Raw genomic sequence first — 19,515 nt, forward strand, 5'->3', positions numbered from 1 at the left:
TTTCAATCTTTGGGCTCAAAGGCATTACGTTGATAGAGATAGTCAGCTGGAGGTGTCCGTGTAGTATTTTCACATTTATCTGGGTAAACGTAGCAGTTACGTTGTCAGACATGGAGTGAGAATGACAAAGAGAGTGAGAGAAAGAGAGTGCTAGAGGGTGAGGAGATGAGACTGGGATTAAGTGAATGAGACAGACAGCGAGAATGGAATAGAGCGAACCAGGGGAGCCACTGAAAGAGAGGGATGGACACTGACTGAGAGAGAAAGCAGCAGCGCGAGATAGAGGTCTGAGACAAGAGCCGAATAGATTTCGAGAAAGATGGAGTGAATGATCGAGAGAGTGTGGCTCAGTGATAACCAATCAACTGTTGTACCAGCACTGCCTTATCTAACACGAACACACGCACTCATTCTAATTTGCCTAAAAACAATCCTGTGAAGTAAACAAATGGTCATTTAAGAGGAGGATGGTTACATCACATGCACACTGCCATGCGTCACCGCTGTGTTACCATGGTAATGGAGCTTTTATCTGATCCAGGGTCAGCTTCGATTTACATCACTGACAGCTCTGCTAAGTCTCAAACAGGTGTGCGACACACAGAGATCGACACAAGAGAAGGGAGAGGGGAGCGAAGGACTCCTTAAAAACATCGTCGTAGTGTAAAGGCTTCGTCACACTGTTGCCTTCACTTACATCTCGTGACGACGCCCTCCAACCTGATGATGTTCGCGTGGTCAAACTGTCCCATAATGGAGGCCTCAGACAGGAAGTCCCGCCTCTGTTTGTCAGAGTATCCTGCTTTCAAACTCTTGATGGCAACGTAGATCTCTCTTTTCCCCTGCATACGCAGCCGGCCACTGCACACCTCGCCAAACTCTCCTACACGTGTGCACAGACACATACATTGAGTTTAACATGGTCTTTTATTGACTCCTTTTAATCCTTAAAATTAAGAAATCATTTAATCCCTTTTTCCTTTATTAAAGTAGTCTACTGCTGGGTTTGTTATGCCAACTCACCAGCTCCGATGACTCTCTCTATGCGAATATTGGAAGCATCTATCTCTTTGGCAAAGTCTCTGACAGCCTGGTTGGGGTCTTCGTAGGTGTGAGGATGAATGTAAGTCCTGCTGCCTGGAAGCTTGACTGCACAAGTGGAAAAGCGAGGAAATGGGCACAGAATTTAATTTGCTTACAGCTTAAAAACATGCACTGTAAGAAAATCCGGCCATGTTGGAGATATGGTCTGGAATATTAGGAAAGTTCATGGAATCTTTATGGTAGTTTGGAAACACTTTCCTCAACACTGACTTAGTGTCTAAGCAGATATTTGTACAGCGTAAATTCGTGTTGAGACGGGAGCTTGAGCGCTTTGTCTGAGTGACATTACAAATTATTACATAATAATAAACACATATCTACTTTGCTAGCAGTGGTGTGAAAATGACTCAGAATTTTAACAGGAACCCATAAGGCGCTTCGCTCTGCCAGCAAACATTTATGCAAGAAACTGTGAAACAATGTGGTTTATTCGGTTAGGATGTGAAAAAATTAAAGATTTCTGTTCTGGCTCCAACTGTTAAAGTTCTCATTGTACATTTCATTTACAAACAAAGCCCGACTGCATTACATGCATGTGAAAAAATAAGGGGTTAATTCTGAGGACGTTGTCACATTAGTGCTTGCCTTTGTTCATTTACTGAAAAATATTCCACCATCTGTTTGTTGTTTACAGCCATAAATACACGCAGTGATATGATTCATAACATGTGGGTGGCAAGTCTGGTTTTAAGACAAATGACATGCAGATAATATTTATCTAATATAATATTATCTGGATCTGCACATGCTCGTGTCTTTACCTCGCCCATGTTGGAACTGCATCTTTTCTTCATCGGGGTCTTGCTTGGCTTTGATATATCCACAGTGCCTGAAAAAGAGATCATTTTTATTCTAATGCTGTACAATAAGCAGCTCTAAGCACACAGTAGTGACTATTCTTCCACCACAGTAACGCCACCATCTTCTACACCAGGGGTGTCAAACTCAAATACACAGTGGGCCAAAATTCAAAACTGGAACAAGGTCACGGGCTAACATTAATATTTACTGAAAAAAAAAATCTTCCTCCAGATTTAAGAATGAATCTCTTCTTATGGACTCAAACAGGTTTTGCTGAAAAACTGAATATGGAACAAGCAAAGCTTAATACTATACAATATATATATATTAGCTGTATAATACCAGTAGGCCAGCTCTAATAATAATTTAGTATTGGCTTCGTGGGCCAAATGTAATTAGGGCCAAATTTGGCCCGCGGGCCAGAGTTTGACACCTATGTTCTACACCAACGAAGGGCATGCACACTCACTGGCCACTTTGTTAGGTACACCTGTTCAGCTTCTTGTTAATGCAAATATGCAATAAGATAATCACATGGCAGCAACTCAGTGCATCTTTGGAACATCATGATGACCTGGGGTACTTTAAATGTAGCATCAAAATAGGGAAGAAAGGTAACAATGAACTGAGCAGGAATGGACTGACTACTCATGGTGAAAATGTCTTATAATGCCACTGGTTAGAGGAGAATGGTCTGCTTTGAGTTAACTGGAAAGCAACAGTAACTCAAATATTCACTCACTACAACCAAGCCATGCAGAAGAGCATCTCGAATGCACAACACGTGGAAGAAATATGTGGAGGTGCCACAGATGTCAGAGGACACCTAGATTTTGAGGCAGTTTTGAAGGAAAAAGCGGGTCCAATCCAGTACTAGTAAGGTGTACCTACTAAAGTGGACTGTGCAGTATGTATGTAATTTGCACATATCTGTTTGCTATTTTAAATCAATGTTATTTTCAGGGAAATCTCTCCACACACCTCTTTCCTCTGAATAAAAGAAGGCTGGAGAAAAAAATAAAAACAACCATTTTTATATTTCTCTGCTTCCAGCGTTCATTGCAGTCCTCCTCGCTGAGCTCTTATGCCTGAGGTTAGAGAATTAATGTGTTTGTATATGTATATGGCAGAGATCAATGCACTAATGCACTCCTCTGTACCTTCCCTTGGACCCTTCTGGCCATCAAGCACCGCTTTTAACTGTAGCCACACACACCCACATTTATGCCCTTTCCCCAGCCCCCTCTGGGCACCCTGCAGCAAGGGTCAGCCCAATGATCAAGACAAAATATTGACAAATTGATCAGCTCAATCTTGCACTGCAGCTGTGTGGAAGTGTTAACTTTTTCTGTCTTACAGACCTCGCGGGGGAGGATTTGTGCTTCTGTGTGTGTTTGTGTGTTCCTGACAGAACGGTGTATTTTCTCTCCACTTTGTTGGTCGTTTGCCTCAAACAGTGTTTAAGAGCTATAATCAACCATAACACTGTCTCTGAGATTTACCGCACCTTTAAATTTAGATCAAAACTTCAGGACAAAAACATAAAATGTAAAAGCAGTATCATATAATGGTTCACTAACCACAACATAAATACCACATGGTTTCTATTTTTCTCTCCTCCTCTTTCATTTCAAGGTAATTTACAATAAGTGAATTTGTGGATGTTTATTTATTTGTTTTTTCTTTGCTTTGTATTCTTTAGTTTATTACTATAATCTAAGAGGACTGCTAAAGGTCATAGGTCTCCCCTCCTTTCCTCCCTTTTATCACATTCTCCTTGAGTCTTGTACAGGTAAAGGAGGACTTAGCCAGTATGTCTGTCCATCATGAAGACAAAATTGATTTGGGCTCAGGGCCAGGAGTAAGAAATCTGAAGCATAGACAGCGCGCGATTTAAGAAAGCAGTGGAGAGGAGGACGAAAGAGAAACGGAGACTGAAAGAAACAGCGGGCCAAGATTTGATAAAGCAAAGGAGAGGAGAAATGAGATAAAGACAAAAATAATAAAAGAGAGGACTACTGAGGGAAAAAGAAATATGATGTGCTCTGACTAAGAATGAAGCACACGGCAACAGAAATGCAGAAAGGTGGGGTTCCACTAGGCTCAGAAAATCTCAGTCATTTGGTGTTTAATCCTTGTGTTGATTTTACACAGCTGAATGCATGGCATAACCCAGACATCAATAGGCTGTTTTGGGAATACACACAAACACACACACACTTAACGGCAGAGACTGGTTACTGGTATTTGAGGATAAAGAGGAGGGGGGCATAATGTTCTTATGAAATGGGAGGTGGGGCCCACCTGGTTATCAGCTGAGCTCAAGCTAGCTGAGCACCAAGGGACTATCATTACCCCCTTGACTCACACTCCCACACACAAAGAGCTTTGGGGCATGCGTTTAAAACATATGGGGAATGGGTACATGGGTCACACCTCGACTCTAGCTGTGATAATCTCGTGGGGATGCGTACACACACACACGCAAACACATACGTGTGTATATGATCAGCAAAACACCAAAACCAATGGTTGAAACACCTCCGGATCACTCTTTTAGTTTGTAACCATGGGTGCATGCTGCTTATCTGTGAGTGTGTGTGTGTCTGATGGGAAATGAACACATTTCCATAGTAATTACAGAGCAACTCATTTCTCCTCTCCAGTTAGAAGTGTCATGAATCATTAGCGCTGCAGTTTTAAACACGGTGCAAAACCTGACATGGCTGTGGCTTTTGTTTTCCCCTGACAGCTGTATCTATGTGTGTGCGTCTAAAACAGATATTTAATATCTCCAATTAAATGCAGCTGACCTGTGATTGCTCGACTAAAGACGCTGGAATAAGACCTTTCCATTTCTTTACTTGCTAATTTTAGTGATTTTTCACGTTTCATTTTTAAACGAAAATTTACGAATAGTAATAGAAAAATTGCACAGCTGAAAACAAGCATTGCACTGTCGATACTTTGCCATGTTTAAACAGTTTAAACAGTTCATCTGCTCCTCCAGTCGAAGGTCATTTTTTCCCCCATACAGTCTAATCTGTTCCATCCATTGATCACAGCTAGTGATGTGGTGTGGTTAAAGTCGAGAAGATTTACAAAAATCTTAACCAAACAGTATCTGTTTTAACAACCTTCCCCCCGTCTGTTTGCTCTCAGCGTGTTGGGTTTGGCGTCCCAGTTCAAGAGCTAATAAGCAGAGCAGTGAAAGACATCGCAGAATAGCACAGCTTGGGGTGCTTTAGTGGCTTCACAACTTAAGATAATTTTGTTTCTCCTTCCAGGCATCAACACAGTGGTGCACAGTTTCAATGATTTATCCACACACTGCATCCACCCGCCTTTCTGGCTTAAATTATTCATTTCCATTTTGGAATCCATGTTCTTGTCATTCACTCGGGATTAATTAACCAAATCTTAGAATATCAGTCTCAGATACTGTGTGCTGTAGGTTAAGATACCCTTCTTTCTCTTTACAAGTGATACAGGAGTCAAGGAGATGATATAATTGTGTTATGTTATATAATTATATATACACTGACCAAAAACCGACTGAGTGCAACTGCTTAAAACACTGTGTTGCCCGTGACGTACCCTTGTTCAATTACTAGTTTCTTGCCGCATGGATTTACCATACGTTATGAACACTCATAGAGTCTGGTGCAGGAACAGACTTTATAATGAGGAAGTCCTCCTGGATTTCCACTAGCGGATCCTCGATCATGCTGTACTGCACTGTGACGTGAACGGTCCTGGGCTATACTTTGCTGCGTCTGATTTAAAGTACACCCACCAATCACGCAAAAACACACATTAATGGACTTCTGTATCAGTATCAAAGCCGGGCTCTCACCTTTCTCTCTGCCTCACTGTTCCACTTCAGTGAGGACAACAGGCTATCCCTGTCCTCCAAAGCCACACACTCCACATTTGCATATCAATTTGCTTTTTAATATAATACTCTGTCACTCGAGACCCATTTGTCATTCGGCGAGAAAGCTTCTACCCTCGCAGAACTCCATCCATATATTATTTTTGTCGTGGCCCCTCCCCGTTTTCTTCCCTCTTCCTTTCCCCCGCTGCACTTTATCTCTCTGAGGTGTTAAATTCTTCCCTAATTCTGCCTTTAAGTGTCTGACTGCCAACATGTCCTCTCTTTCTTCTTTTTGTTGCAATCCATTCATCCTCTCTGAACAGGCCCTGACTTGTGCTCTTTATGTAGTTGTGCTGCTTTCTTTGTCAGAGAGCAAGATTCACCACTAGGAGCTGGAAGGGGGGGATAAAGAAAGATATAGGGAGAAGGAAAGGGAGATTGAGAACAAGAGTGCTGACAGGCAAGAATGCACAATAGGGGTCCAAGCCTGCATACCAACTAACAAGCAATCAGATGGAGGGGAAGAGTAAGGCGAGACAGGAAGGCAGCCGTAGGAATAGAAACTCCAAGGTTAACATAAGTGATGTGGACAGAGAGCGGGAGAGCAGGGGCAGCGTTTGTGCTGCAGCAATCTGAGCTGAAGCACAAGCAGAAGAGAAAGAAGAGATGCAAACAAAAGGGGGAAAAGTTAAACAGATAAAGCAGCAAAGAGAAGTAAAATCTGGAAACAATCCAGTGTAGGTGGGGATACAAGGAGACAAGCATAACGGGATCAGCAAACTGCTGTTCACCCCTTAAGGAAAGAGAAGAAAGAGAGAAAGAATAAAAGACTTGATAGACAGATTGAGAGCAGATGACAAAAAGAAGAGTGTCAGGCACCAGTTTGGCTGCAGGACATGTCCTGAGAAAGAAATGTTATGTGTCTTGGCTAAACCACAAGGTAATAGGAAAAAAGAAGATCAGAAGAACTGGAGAAATTAAGGAGTCGATTGGACAAATAACAGATGTGTTTACTTCATCTTATACATACATATATATACATCATATTCACTCAGTTTTTATTCATCCACGCATTCCTGCTCTAAATTAAAGGAAGCCAGATCATTTCATATTGTTATCATTGCAGATTACTGCAGTGTGTGATGGCAAGAACACACCAAAAAACCTGGCCAGGTTTCCAGTTCATTACAAGACAAGCAGAAGATATATCCACACTGAAATGTACTCAAACAGACACTTTGGGGTAGTCGGCCCACTTGACTCTGGGAGGGTAACAGAGCACACAGAGGTTAACTCACATGGACACGAGGTGAATGCTCGATATCAGACTGTGCCGTTGACACTAATGTGGGCTAAAATATCAGACCTTCCGATGCATGCATCCGTCTTTACTATTAAAGTTTAAGTGATACGTCTCTCCTCAGGAGGTCAGGATTGTAAAACCTGTAAAATCATCTGGCCTCCTGCATGGATTTTGCTTTGCATGTGGGACATATGCACATTTTAATTTTTCTCATTCTAATTTATACTTTAACCAATTTAATTTTTGTATATATAGTTAGCTATTTAATTACAATAAAATAAAATAAAATCTCAGCATTTATGTTGTTTTAGCCGTCCCTTGATCACTGAGAAAATATGGTTAAAAGTTGTTACACAGAGGTTTCTAACACATTACACACACTACACTAACCCCTGCAGCGCCCTGTTCCAATAAGTCATTTTGTCCTCGTCCTGGATATGTCTTTTTTCAGTTGTTGTCCTGTTTTGTTCATAAACAAAGTAAATTAAAAACTATTTTTAATCTTCATCAGTATTTCACAGTAGCCCAAATATAGATGCCACATGTGTATGAGTGCAGGAAGTGTGAAAAAGCAAGCCCCGTCTTTCTCTGATATTGTCAGTGTTATGCCAAGTCTTCATTTTTTGGTCTATTAGCCTCGGGTTCCATTGCTGCTTCCCATTTTCCCCTCAGTCTGACTCCAAACTATTGAGAGAAAGCGAGTGGGAGACAACACCATCGACAGCAACGAGCTGTGCTGATTTGTGCTTCCTCTGATAATTGAATTAAGTAGTCAGTGATTCTGCTGTCATTTTATTAGACCGGGGCTGGACTAGGTTGCTAAAGCTCATCAGTGCAGTGTGGAATTAGGACAATGACCACTGTCAGATATTGATTGTGTCCTCTGGTCTGTAATATGTTGTTTCAGAGGATGCAATAGCCTGCAGCTCGTAAAAAGCTATTTTGTCAAAGAATCATTAACATCTCTCTATGCTAAACACTGAGTGTAGCATAGAGAGAAGAAAAAGAAAGCTTGGAGTTGGAAGCGCATGGAGCAGCAGAAATATGAGAGCGACGAGTTATAGCGAAAGAGTGAGAATGCAGGCAGGGTGGAGTGGGTGGAGATGAGTGTCAGGGGTGATTTGTGACAGAATAGCGGGAAGAGTGAAAGGGAAGGTTTACAAGCTGGTAGTGAGCTATGATGTATGGTTTGGAAACGGTGGCACTAACAAAAAGCCCGGAGGCGGAGTTGGAGGTGGCAGAGCCGATGATGCTAAGATTTTCATCTGAAGTGACCAGGAGGGACAGGATAAGAAAGGAGTATATCATAGGCACAGTTCAGGTTGAGCAGTTTGGAGACAAAGTTAAAGATTCAAGGCTGAGATGGTTGAAAGAAAAAGTGGAGAGTGGAGAACAGTGCCACTTGAGAAAGAACCAGACAGGTACGCAAACAGGCTGATCAAACGAAAGGAAACTTTGGCCGGACAGTATGAGGAGATCGATTTTTCACAAAAGGCAGAGAGAGTTCGAAGGGATGAGAGCGATGCAAATACAGATGGTGGAATAACCTTGAAACTGAGCAGGACAGAGGCCACTCTTTGAAAAAGTATAAAGAGAAGGTCCAAAGACATAAACAAAGCAGCAATGTGAGGCAAAGAGAAGAAGCCAAAGATGTAACCTTCGACTAGTTTTAGCTTGAACTTGAATGTTCTGGGGGGTAATGACCAGCCATCTTTTATAAGAAGTTAGAAGTCGGCTGTCGACTAAAAAATGGATACACTCGAAGGTACGGAAGAGTCCAAAGAGGATCATTCATGTAAAAACTGCATTCATTTCCTTTCCTCTCTTCTCCTCCTCATCTCCTCGCCTGTCACCTCCTCTCTTCCCTCTCGTCACCTCTCATCTCCTCTCCTCTTTCATTTCCTGTCTCTCCACATTATTTTCCCACTGCTAATCAGAATGACTAGAAAAATGAAATCAGTAAATCATTAGTCACCCCTCCAGCATGACACAATGAAATGACACATCTATCCACACACATAAATAAAAACACCCTGCTGTGGGCATCTGCTCTCGTCATTACTCGTGATAATGGTGATTCCATTTAATATCAAGCTATTAAATAAAAAATAATTACTGGGAATGAAATCAATGGATTAAATTCACTCTCATTATTTTCGCAGCAAAACCGAAAACCTGAAAGCTTGAGCGGCGACAAACACTGAGGTGATTTTGGATAATTAATTGAGTCAAAGCAGCATGGAATCAAAAAAACAAACAAACAAACAAAGACAGACTGATTTTTAAAAGTTACTGAGCGTCGATGAACAGAACGAGCGAGTACGATTTCTTCTTCTGGCTCTTTTCACTCTCCATCTTGGCTGCGTCTGGCACCAGCTCAGCACTCTCTGACCACAGTGTAAAAAGATTTACTCAGCTCGGGCTAATTATTAGGAAGGGGAAATGATTAGCTGAAGAGTTATGACTAATAAATCTGTCTATGTTTCATTAACACCCTGTTTGGAAACATTTCATTCCGGTGTCTCTCATTAAAGAGAGTGGAGTCGAAGAAGGAAAGGAAAAAGAAGGTAGGGGAAAGAAAAGGTAGGACGTGAGGGAATCCTAGCAGTGTGGTCTGAAGCCGTGCTTTGGTAATGGGTGTAATGTAGAAGAATCTTTAACAGCACGGTGAAAGGTCAAATTGTACAGGATGCAAAAAGAGAGGGAGAAGCATGTCATCTGTATCATTAAGTGAAGTGCATTTTGTATTTGCAGCGAGATCCGTGTGAAACTAATTTCCCTAATGATGTTACTACACCGACGCAACTTGATTAGGTCATGTTCGTAATATGTGCGCTTATATAAGTGTGTGTGTAGTGGATAAAAGCTTTTAAATGCACCATAAAACCCTGGATGAAAACAGTTTTTGAGGTTTTTCAGATGTTTATAGGGCATTTGATCTGTCCCACTGCAACATCTGCTCATTTGCATAGATCCTGCCTGATACATTCTTGCACCTGCGGCAACTAGCTGCTGTTATTGCACTGTTTGCACGCTACTTTCTAGGCATTCTGCAGACAAAGCTGTATTTGGCTACACCCTACAGCTTAGCTGCATTCGCTGACAGCGCCGTCATCCAAGCAATACGTACAAATGACACCCTTGCATATGTCTACACGCGTGTCGCCAAACCTGGCCTGTTTTAGATTTTTACACAGAACCTTCTGGCTAACAAACCATTATTAATGTTATTATTGAGCAAACAGACCAACAGCACCCACAGGGGAAGCTGCATTGGCTGATTTTAACCTCAATCAAATTCACCGTTTGGAAATAGCAGGTGTGTTGCTTATGCCCTTATTTTTTTTTCTATTTCCTGGGGTGGGGGGGTTCTAATCTTTTTCATTTTTTCGAAATACAAACTGAATATCTTTTTCTCACGGCATCTTTGAAATACAAAAACAGCCCCCACCCCCAACACGCTTATACATTTTCGAGCTGTTTTACACTCAGCGTTGTAGATCTTCAGCCTCCTTCTCTCAATGCGTCTTCACTCTGCTCTCTCCTCTCTCAGCAGCGTGTTTTCATTAGCACATGCCTCACGTTTTTTTCATCCTTCCTCTCCTCTTTTGTGTCATTAAGTTTTTAAGAATAACCCTGGGCTCCACAACAGATGCTGTGGTGGTAAAAGAGCTTACACGCACAGACACGATTGCACATCAACAGGATATGCTATTGTGTTTGCGAGGTAGAGCTGTTACCGCTCTCTGTTAGTGAGACTGAAAAGTCTTTCTCCTACTATGACAGCTTACTTTCCTTTGTGTTTCTTTCTCGCCGCCTTTCATCTTTTGTTATTCCGTACTCCGCTTTAAAAAAAAAGTTTCCTTTCTCAGAAATAAGAATAATACATAACAATGAAGATGATAAGATTCGAAACACTGCAAGATGGCGATCAGCAGATTTCTATTAGATCCCAATTCAATGGAAAAATAACAAAAAACACAGCTTTGGTAAATAGTAGTACGTCTTATTTTGAAGTAAGATTCGAGTTGGTTTCTTTTTTTCATATTTCTTTTGACGTTTGCTTTAACAGATTGTGACCCTTGACTCCCTGCCAAATATCTACAGCTCTGACAACAGATGTGCTCCACGCATGGACAGACTACAGACGAACCAACTTAAAAAAAACGGGCATGACATAGATGGAACAACTTCACACAAACTTCTCGCCAAAACTCCTACTTTAAAAACACGAAAACAGAAAGAAAGAGAAAAAAAGGCATTCAGGAACCTGGCATGTAACCAAAATCTACGGCTGTTTGGAAAAGGAGACGGTTGTGAGGCCGAAGGATCATTAGACTGCAAACAAAGCAGAAGCACAAACACACACACACACGCACACCGATGCTGAGAGGCAGAAGCTGTAACATGTTTAACAAGAAGAACGAGAGAAAGTGAGGAACAGCGGAGAGAGCGTTTTCTGCGTGAAAGGCCATCTGCTGAATCCATGGCTATGCCAGTCGCTTTCTAGCTCCCCATCGTTCGCACCTGCCAGCACGCCAAAGCACCCTCAGGAGGACAAAAGCACCTTCGCATTTTGCACGCTTTCGCACACAAACACACACCGTAACGCGTGTACTCGCCTCGCAATAATGGCACGCACACAGCAATAGCGGGTGTGATTTGTCAGCGCAGCGCTGTGTCTGAGGAGCTTTTGATGTTTTTCCATGTTTTCCCTCCTGCGGTAACAATAACATAACTGCACTTTAATAAACGAGAGCAGGACAGAATAGAATAGCTGCAAATCAAACCGTTTATGAGGCTGAGCTGTTCAGCGTGCAGCCAGGAAAGGCTACAGTAAGCCTGTATGTGCTTCTGTGGCTGTGAAAGTTATATTATAGTTGAGCGATAGGAAGTGCTGATCACATTGTTCAAAATGTTGTTAGCATTCTGGACTTAGTAAGACCCTTTTTACACATGGTTTTAAAATGTATTGCTAGCAATAAGTTTAGAAGTGTACAGTTAGGAAATAGTGCCGTTTGCACCTGTGTCATCATGATCCTCCAAGGACTTCCTTACTGTATATGTCAAAGAGCCCCTGTGCATCCCTTCATTTGCTGTCTATTGCCAGCCAAGTTCCAGGCTTGTTTAGCACGAGCTATAAAAGACAACACAATGGTTTGAGAAGAAAGGTGTGATTTATTTCAGCATCTGAGACTGCCATTTGTCAGGGCGCAGGATAAGATGAAAAACAGCCGCCACATATGGACACATTAGCATTCATACCATGTTAAGAAGTTGGATCAAAATGCATTTCTGCAGTTGCTTACATTTTGTTCTTAGCGCCGCCCACTTGCGATCTGACTGCACTTCCATTCAATTTAGTGATTACTGGGGGAAATTTTTTACACAGCGAGTAAAGGTTGGGGAGCTATGGAGAAAAACGCACCACACACGTCTCGTGGAAAATCAATCAAGAACAGAACAGAAAATGAAAACTGAGGAGCCAAAAGACGTTCAAAATAATGAGAAAAGCAGAAGCAGAGAGAGTGAAATTAGAGAAGGGAGAATCTGACTGATTGACAGATACGATGGAACGGGTGAAAAGAGAGAAGAATGGACAACACGAGGAGACATTTGAAAAAATAAAAATGTTCTCCCAATTCCTCAGAAACCTCAAGGACGACACTTTTATTGCACACAGAAGTGCAATCGCCCACCCATCAGCTCTCCTAGTCTTACTCCACGTCTCTCTCTACTCTTTCAAACTCGCTTGTAATCTGCCTTTTCATCTTTTACCCCTTGCACCTCTGCCTTCTTCCCCTGGCTCTCCTTCTCCTTCCATCTACTTTTCTCTCCTCCTCTTTAAAGCCCACCTCCTCTTTCTCTCTATCTCTCACACCATCTGAAAATGTAGCTCTCTTGTGGCTCAAACATACTTCAAATGTACTTCTCCCCCCCTTTGCTGCAGCCTGTCATTCTCACTGCCAATCTAATATGTTTATTCTCCACTTGTGTCTCTCCTTTACCTCGCTTCTGTCCATCTCTCTCCCCCCTGAGCTCTCTCTCTCCCGCTCTTGTCTCTCTAGTGATGCGGCTTTGATCCTCGCTTCCTTCCCCAGTTACAAATGCACTCCACCTATGCACGCATGCACACAAATACACACACGCGCACACACTCTTGACAGGTGTACAGATGTTGTTTAATAGAAAGCAGTAATCAACACTGCCTTCTCCCCGGCATCCACACCTCTGTGAGTAAATGAAAGAAAGACAGATACAGAGAGAGAGAATAACAGAGGAAGAGAGGGAGACCTTAAATTGATGGCAGTGCATCGACCCCTCTGTAAAACCTAGTTAACACCTCGCCAGCCTGTGAAACCCGATTAGACAAGTGGTAGTGTGTGTTTGTGTCATCGCGTCGCGTTCAAAGCACAAAATGTTGCACAGGTTGTTTTTCTTTGCAGACAGACAATCCCATTACAGGCTCTTGATTAAAAAAATGTTGATGCGATCCTGTTCACGTGCCTTGAGTGCAGTGTGCGTCTGTGTTTCTTTGCTGATTACCTTCCTCTTACTCAATAGTGAATAGAGCACTCAGCTTGATAAGCAATCACCTGAATCAATACTAATCTTTTAAGCGAGTGCATGTGCATGTTTGCATGGATGCATAGTAGCAGAGTTCTTAAAATGTGGCTAATCTCCTGTAATTTGAACTCATACAGGATAAACATTTAATTACAGGTACAGTGAGTCACAAATGCCTGTCATCCCTACTTCTCTCTCCTCATCCATTTCTTCCTCTCTAAAGAGCCTTCTTTTAACTTACATCCTTTCATCTTCTAGCCTCTCAACCACTCTGCATTCTTTTACTTTCCTTTCTTCTTCTTCTCTCACGTCCTTCTCCTCTATGGCCTTCTGTGAGTCAGAGCATTACCAGCAGTCTAACCTTCAAAGAGAGTGATCATTGAAAGTCCATGCTCTTCACATACAGAATAACACGGCCTTTAGTTGGACTTTGGCGCCTGTGTAAATGTCAAAGTTGGAGGGCCTGCTTTGGCACACCCATGCGTAATCCCTCAGAGACAGACAGAGAGATATGAAGAGCGCTTAGCTTGCGTGTGCATGAATGCGCATGTTCATAGGGCTCACTGAATTTAAGCTCAGTCAATTTCAGCCTAAATCTTTTTTGTTGGTGACCCAATAAAGTAGAACAACTGAGAAAATAGCTGTCTGGAGTTTAGCTCATTCGCTGTGTTAGAGTGGCCAAAAAACTGTATCCCATCAATTTAAAGGGTAAAATTTCTGATATTTTAGGTTCTTTTTATATCTTTCCTCAGGCAAGCCCACTGGTTCATACTGAACATGGGAACTGTTTAGTCAGAAATATTATATAATTTTATTTTTTTTAAATAACAAAAAAAGCATTTCTTACAACTAGCTGATTTTTTTCAACAATTGTTATTCCAAAGGAGTAAATATTGTGAAAAGAACTTGAAATTGTGGCCCATTTTCAGCTGCGTTTAAGTGCGCCTTTGAGCAGCACTGTGTGAAACTGACTCCAAATAAAGTCGCCACATTCAGTGCATCAAAAGAACGTGTCACCCACAGCAACAGTGTAGCTCATAACTGTGCTTTTTAATAGTTGTTGGACAACAATAAAGGTCTGTGGCCCAGCGAGACAGTAAGATGTACCAGGCTTTGGCTACAGGGATTATTTCCAATACATTTAAGAATGGTGACAAAATGACATAATATTAACAGGGAGGTAATTGCCAACCCCTTCTTACTGCTGGCCCTACCTTCCGCTGACAACGAAGCAAGTCACCAGGAAGATGAGGAGAACAATTCCCCCTGCGATCGACACAGCCAGAATGGTAGACTGATTAGGGTCCCCTATGGCCAAAACATCTACAAAAGAGAAAAAGTGAAGACTGTTATTTAAGCAAGCATAAATGAGATTGGGGAAAAAAAGTCAGCAATGTTTTCTACAGGGGAAAATTGACAGAAGAAAATACTAAGGAAGGCTGGGAGTTAAAAAGATAACAAGTGAGAGTGAGAAAGTGGCGGAGGAGGATAGAGATAGAATGAAATATGATAGCAATAGAAAAAGAGGTAAAAGACAGAGGCTGAGGGAGACTGAAAAAAGAGAGGGCCGCAAACGAGTAAAGGAAAGAAAGGGAGGTGGATGGAATAGTAAGTAAGGTCCTTGATGAAAAGCGCTCTCCCTCTCTACATTCCCTGCGAGGGTATGAGAGTAGACATGAAAGCTATTCCCATTCTTCTGTGCTGTCCAAATGGATATGTTAACATTGCACATAACAAGGCTACCACCGAGAACTTTCTGCAAAGATGCATCGATTTTTACGCCACACCAATCGAGCCATTACTCAAAACAAATACCTCATTTATCTGGTTTAGCTAAGCATGGGCAGACATGTGCGACTGAGTGTGTATGCACTGCATATATGTGTGTGCTTGTGCCTGTGTTGAAGAGGCAAATTAAAGCTCCAAGGTAAGTACAGATAAGCATTGATCTCCTGTTATATTTTGTGGTGCACACGTACTCACCTCTTCTTTAACAATCAATAGAATTGATCTAATTAGATTACTGAGATATTGGATTAGCTGCATAAGGCAGATCCTGTATTTTAGAACACTGAACTAGACTGTGAACCTTTATTTGAAGGCACAGCAACAGCTCTATATACTTTTGAGCATAGAAGAAGTGAGATCAGAATTTTCCGCGGATTCATCAGCTGACATTCTATAAACCACGGAGTATTTTGGTGACAGCCAAGAAAAGATAATTTACACCTTGTTGTATTCATTAAAATTTGATACTAGGAATTGAAACCATAAACTCAATAGCACACAGATTTAAAGAGGATACAAATTAATTTAACTGTAGGTATATTTTCCTGTAGACTTGTATAAACTCTAATTTCTTTTTGCCCTCTACTGTCAACCTTAAAGAATGCATAATTTGCACAACTTACGTAATTATTCTCATTTTTTGTGTTTTATATAAACGCTCTAAATATTGAGATGTATATGTTGCATTAGTAGGAGCAATTTAAAGGCATTTGTTGCAGGACCAAGTTTATAATTACTTTAATTGATTACTGAAATCTGAGGCCATGGTTCTCAGCCGGAAAAGGGTGGAGTGCCCACTCCGGGTCGGGGATGAGTTCCTGCCCCAAGTGGAGGAGTTCAAGTATCTCGGGGTCTTGTTCGCAAGTGATGGGAGAAGGGAGCCGGATATCGACAGACGGATTGGGGCTGCAGCTGCAGTAATGCGGACGCTGCACCGGTCCGTCGTGGTGAAGAGGGAGCTGAGTGTAAAAGCGAAGCTCTCAATTTACCGGTCGATCTACGTCCCTACCCTCACCTATGGCCACGAGCTGTGGGTAGTGACCGAAAGAACGAGATCGCGGATACAAGCGGCAGAAATGAGCTTCCTCCGAAGGGTGGCTGGCCTCTCCCTTAGAGATAGGGTGAGAAGTTCGGCCATCCGGGAGGGGCTCAGAGTAGAGCAGCTGCTGCTCCACATCGAAAGGAGCCAGCTGAGGTGGTTCGGGCATCTGACAAGGATGCCCCGTGGGCGCCTCTTGGGTGAGGTGTTCCAGGCATGTCCCACCGGGAGGAGGCCCCGGGGCAGACCCAGGACACGCTGGAGAGATTATATCTCTTGGCTGGCCTGGGAACGCCTTGGTATTCCCCCGGATAAGCTGGAGGAGGTGGCTGGGGAGAGGGAGGTCTGGGCCTCTTTGCTTAGGCTGCTGCCCCCGCGACCTGGCCCCGGACAAAGCGGATGAAGATGGATGGATGGATGGATGATTACTGAATTACTTGAACTGTCATCCGTATGTATGCTATTCGTATGCCTTCCAGACAGCGTATAGTGCAGTTCCAACCATTTACACATGTATCCCCCTCTACTTTCCTCCACTTTGTCTTGGAATCATTGATCATGTTGAAGAACACATTACGCAACCTCTAAAGTAGAAAATCCTAGCACGCACAATAAGGTGATAATGAAAATGAATGACCCCAACCTTAACATCAACAACAACAATAAAAAGAATGGATGAACACGGGGAATTTGGAAACAACATGACAGAGAAGCAACACAAAGCTGTTTATGAGGCCTGAACAACCCCACTGAACTTAACCAGGCATGGATTTGCCTTTGGTATAAATTCCTAGTATATTAAAATCTAAGTATAAGGCATGTATGTCATGTATTAAGCTTTTGCCTTTAATGATGACTGGATATATATCTCCAGTGTTCTGTGCAAATCAAGATTTTCAATCCAACGGCACATCCTTCCTTGTGAAACTGGCTTGTCTCCCTTTCACCTGATAAGTATTCCACAAAACTTTGGAGCCACTGGTTCAGATACATAGATGACAACCTATGAGACTGCCAAGGTGTCTCTGTCTGACAGCAGAACTGAAGAAGCTGTTCGGATGAAAGTAAGATATTCCATAACCATACAGTCGATTGATTTAAACAGCAGGGATGACTTCAAATCTTAGTACACTTGATATAATATGGATGTACATTTTGCTCTAGAGGTAATCTTTGTCCCGTTTTTTTTTTTTTTTACCAGCACTTTTAGATTTCTAATATTGAGAATGCATACTGCATTTGAAGAACAGGCATGTATTAAACATGGACTGGCTGCTATTCCAATTTTCAGCTGACCACATGGAAATTTAGTAGGAGGAAAAGAGATGAAAAAGAAACAAATCAACTGGACAAAGTGGGACAAAACAGCTGGGAGGAAAACTGAAATATCCGATTCCCTATAAGTAAACAAAAAATCTATTATTCCTTGTTTTACTGTACCTTCGTGACTTGTTTCTAGCTCAATCTCTCCACCATAGCTCCCATACCCCCCATCAGTCCGAGCCCGGACCCTGAACACATAAGTGGTCCCAGGTTTGAGCCCTTCCACTGTCATCATGTTGGAGCGAGTCTTCAGAACTGTATAGTTCTGTTCTCGTTGGTTCTGGAGCAGAAAAAAAGAGTGAAACAGTGAGTGAAAAAGGAGAGAAACTTAAAATAAAGTGTCCAAGAAATTAAATGAGTCTGGATTTTAAAAAATGGTTGAATATACAAAAACCTCTAAAGAGGTTTATACAGAGCAAATAATAATATATAATATAATAAACAAAAATAGTCTGAAAATAATAAAAACCTCAAATTGTTGAATTTAAATGTCTCCAGGGTCCAAATACACCTCACTAAGTTTTCATTTGTTCATCGCTGGACCATTGAGTGGCATTTATACATGAGCATCTGTCAACTCTCAAATCTTTTCCTCTCCACACTCCAAAGCATTATGCGGTTACTAGTCCCGCTTCACTTCCTTCCTCAACTACCTTGTGGGTGTGCGTGCACTTATATACATGTGTGCAGGAGGATGAATAAAGAATAAGTGTGTCTGTCAGTAAGCTGATTCCCTGCAGAGAGGCTGATACTCTACCTAATGGAAGACACTTTACAACACGGATTAACACTGTTTTACTGGTAATGCCTGCCAGCCCACACACACTCATGATCAGATAGCGTGCACGCACACAGACACACAATCTTGTTCCATCGTCCACACGAGGACACTCATTAATCTAATGCAATCCCAAGCCACTTACCCTGACTTAGAACATCAAATTTCAATGCTTTTTCCTAATCCCAAACTATTTCTCAACCCTTTTTCTAAAATAAAGTTTTAACCCTAAAAAAAGCACCTATGGGGACTTGTTTGAATGCTTGTCCTTACTGTGACGCAAGTCCCCATACGTTGGTAAGTATTTAGGCTTAAGTCCCCGCCGGAATATAAAAACAAGCTCAAAACCCCCACACTCAATTTCATCATCTCATCCAGGTTTTACGAGGTTTGTTCAACAGATGTTTGGTTAATTAGCTTGGCATGAACAGTAAAGGAGACGTTAGTGATAAGGCAGTGAAAACATAGAAAGGGAGAAACTGAAAAAAGGCATTGTAGATGTTTGTAATGAACAAGTCATTAGTGATATACCCAAAGGCTGCAGTACAAACAACAAGAAGATTAGAAAATATATAGTGTTACGGGGTACTCAAGATATTTTCAGCCGTGCATAATGACCTTTTGGGAGAAATACTTATTTAGGTAAGACAGTTTATCCCACTTGTGCATTTTAGTGTATGTGTAGGTCTTTATCACCTTCTCATAGTAGATAACCTCATATTCCACGATCACTCCGTTGGGTCTCTCTGGGCCCTGCCAGGCCAAAGTCACACTGTCCTTGCTCCGCCTTTCCTTCAACACTACGCTGACTATAGAAAATAGAAAAAACAAAGGGAGAAAGTGTGAGTAAAAGAGAAAGTAGAGCTCTGCAAGACAGGCTGGTGCAGGACCATGACACGAGAAGACCCATACTGCAATATGTCAGACATTTTATT

General features: G+C 41.9%; 1 protein-coding gene across 4 annotated transcripts in view; it reads right to left on the minus strand.

Moving 5' to 3' along the window:
- Positions 1–19,515, minus strand: part of LOC308383896 (ephrin type-A receptor 3-like) — a 90,712-nt gene that overhangs the window by 26,091 nt on the left and 45,106 nt on the right. For all 4 annotated transcript variants that reach the window (XM_080862103.1, XM_080862102.1, XM_080862101.1 and 1 more), the window contains exons 8-13: positions 19,277–19,389; positions 17,920–18,082; positions 14,867–14,975; positions 1,866–1,933; positions 1,024–1,149; positions 698–883 (exon numbers count right to left, since the gene is read on the minus strand). In XM_080862103.1, coding sequence (XP_080718229.1) covers positions 698–883; positions 1,024–1,149; positions 1,866–1,933; positions 14,867–14,975; positions 17,920–18,082; positions 19,277–19,389 — 765 coding nt within the window. The remainder of the gene's footprint in view (positions 1–697; positions 884–1,023; positions 1,150–1,865; positions 1,934–14,866; positions 14,976–17,919; positions 18,083–19,276; positions 19,390–19,515) is intronic.

The sequence above is a fragment of the Rhamphochromis sp. 'chilingali' genome (assembly GCF_963969265.1).
Source record: "Rhamphochromis sp. 'chilingali' genome assembly, chromosome: 16".
Taxonomy (NCBI): domain Eukaryota; kingdom Metazoa; phylum Chordata; class Actinopteri; order Cichliformes; family Cichlidae; genus Rhamphochromis; species Rhamphochromis sp. 'chilingali'.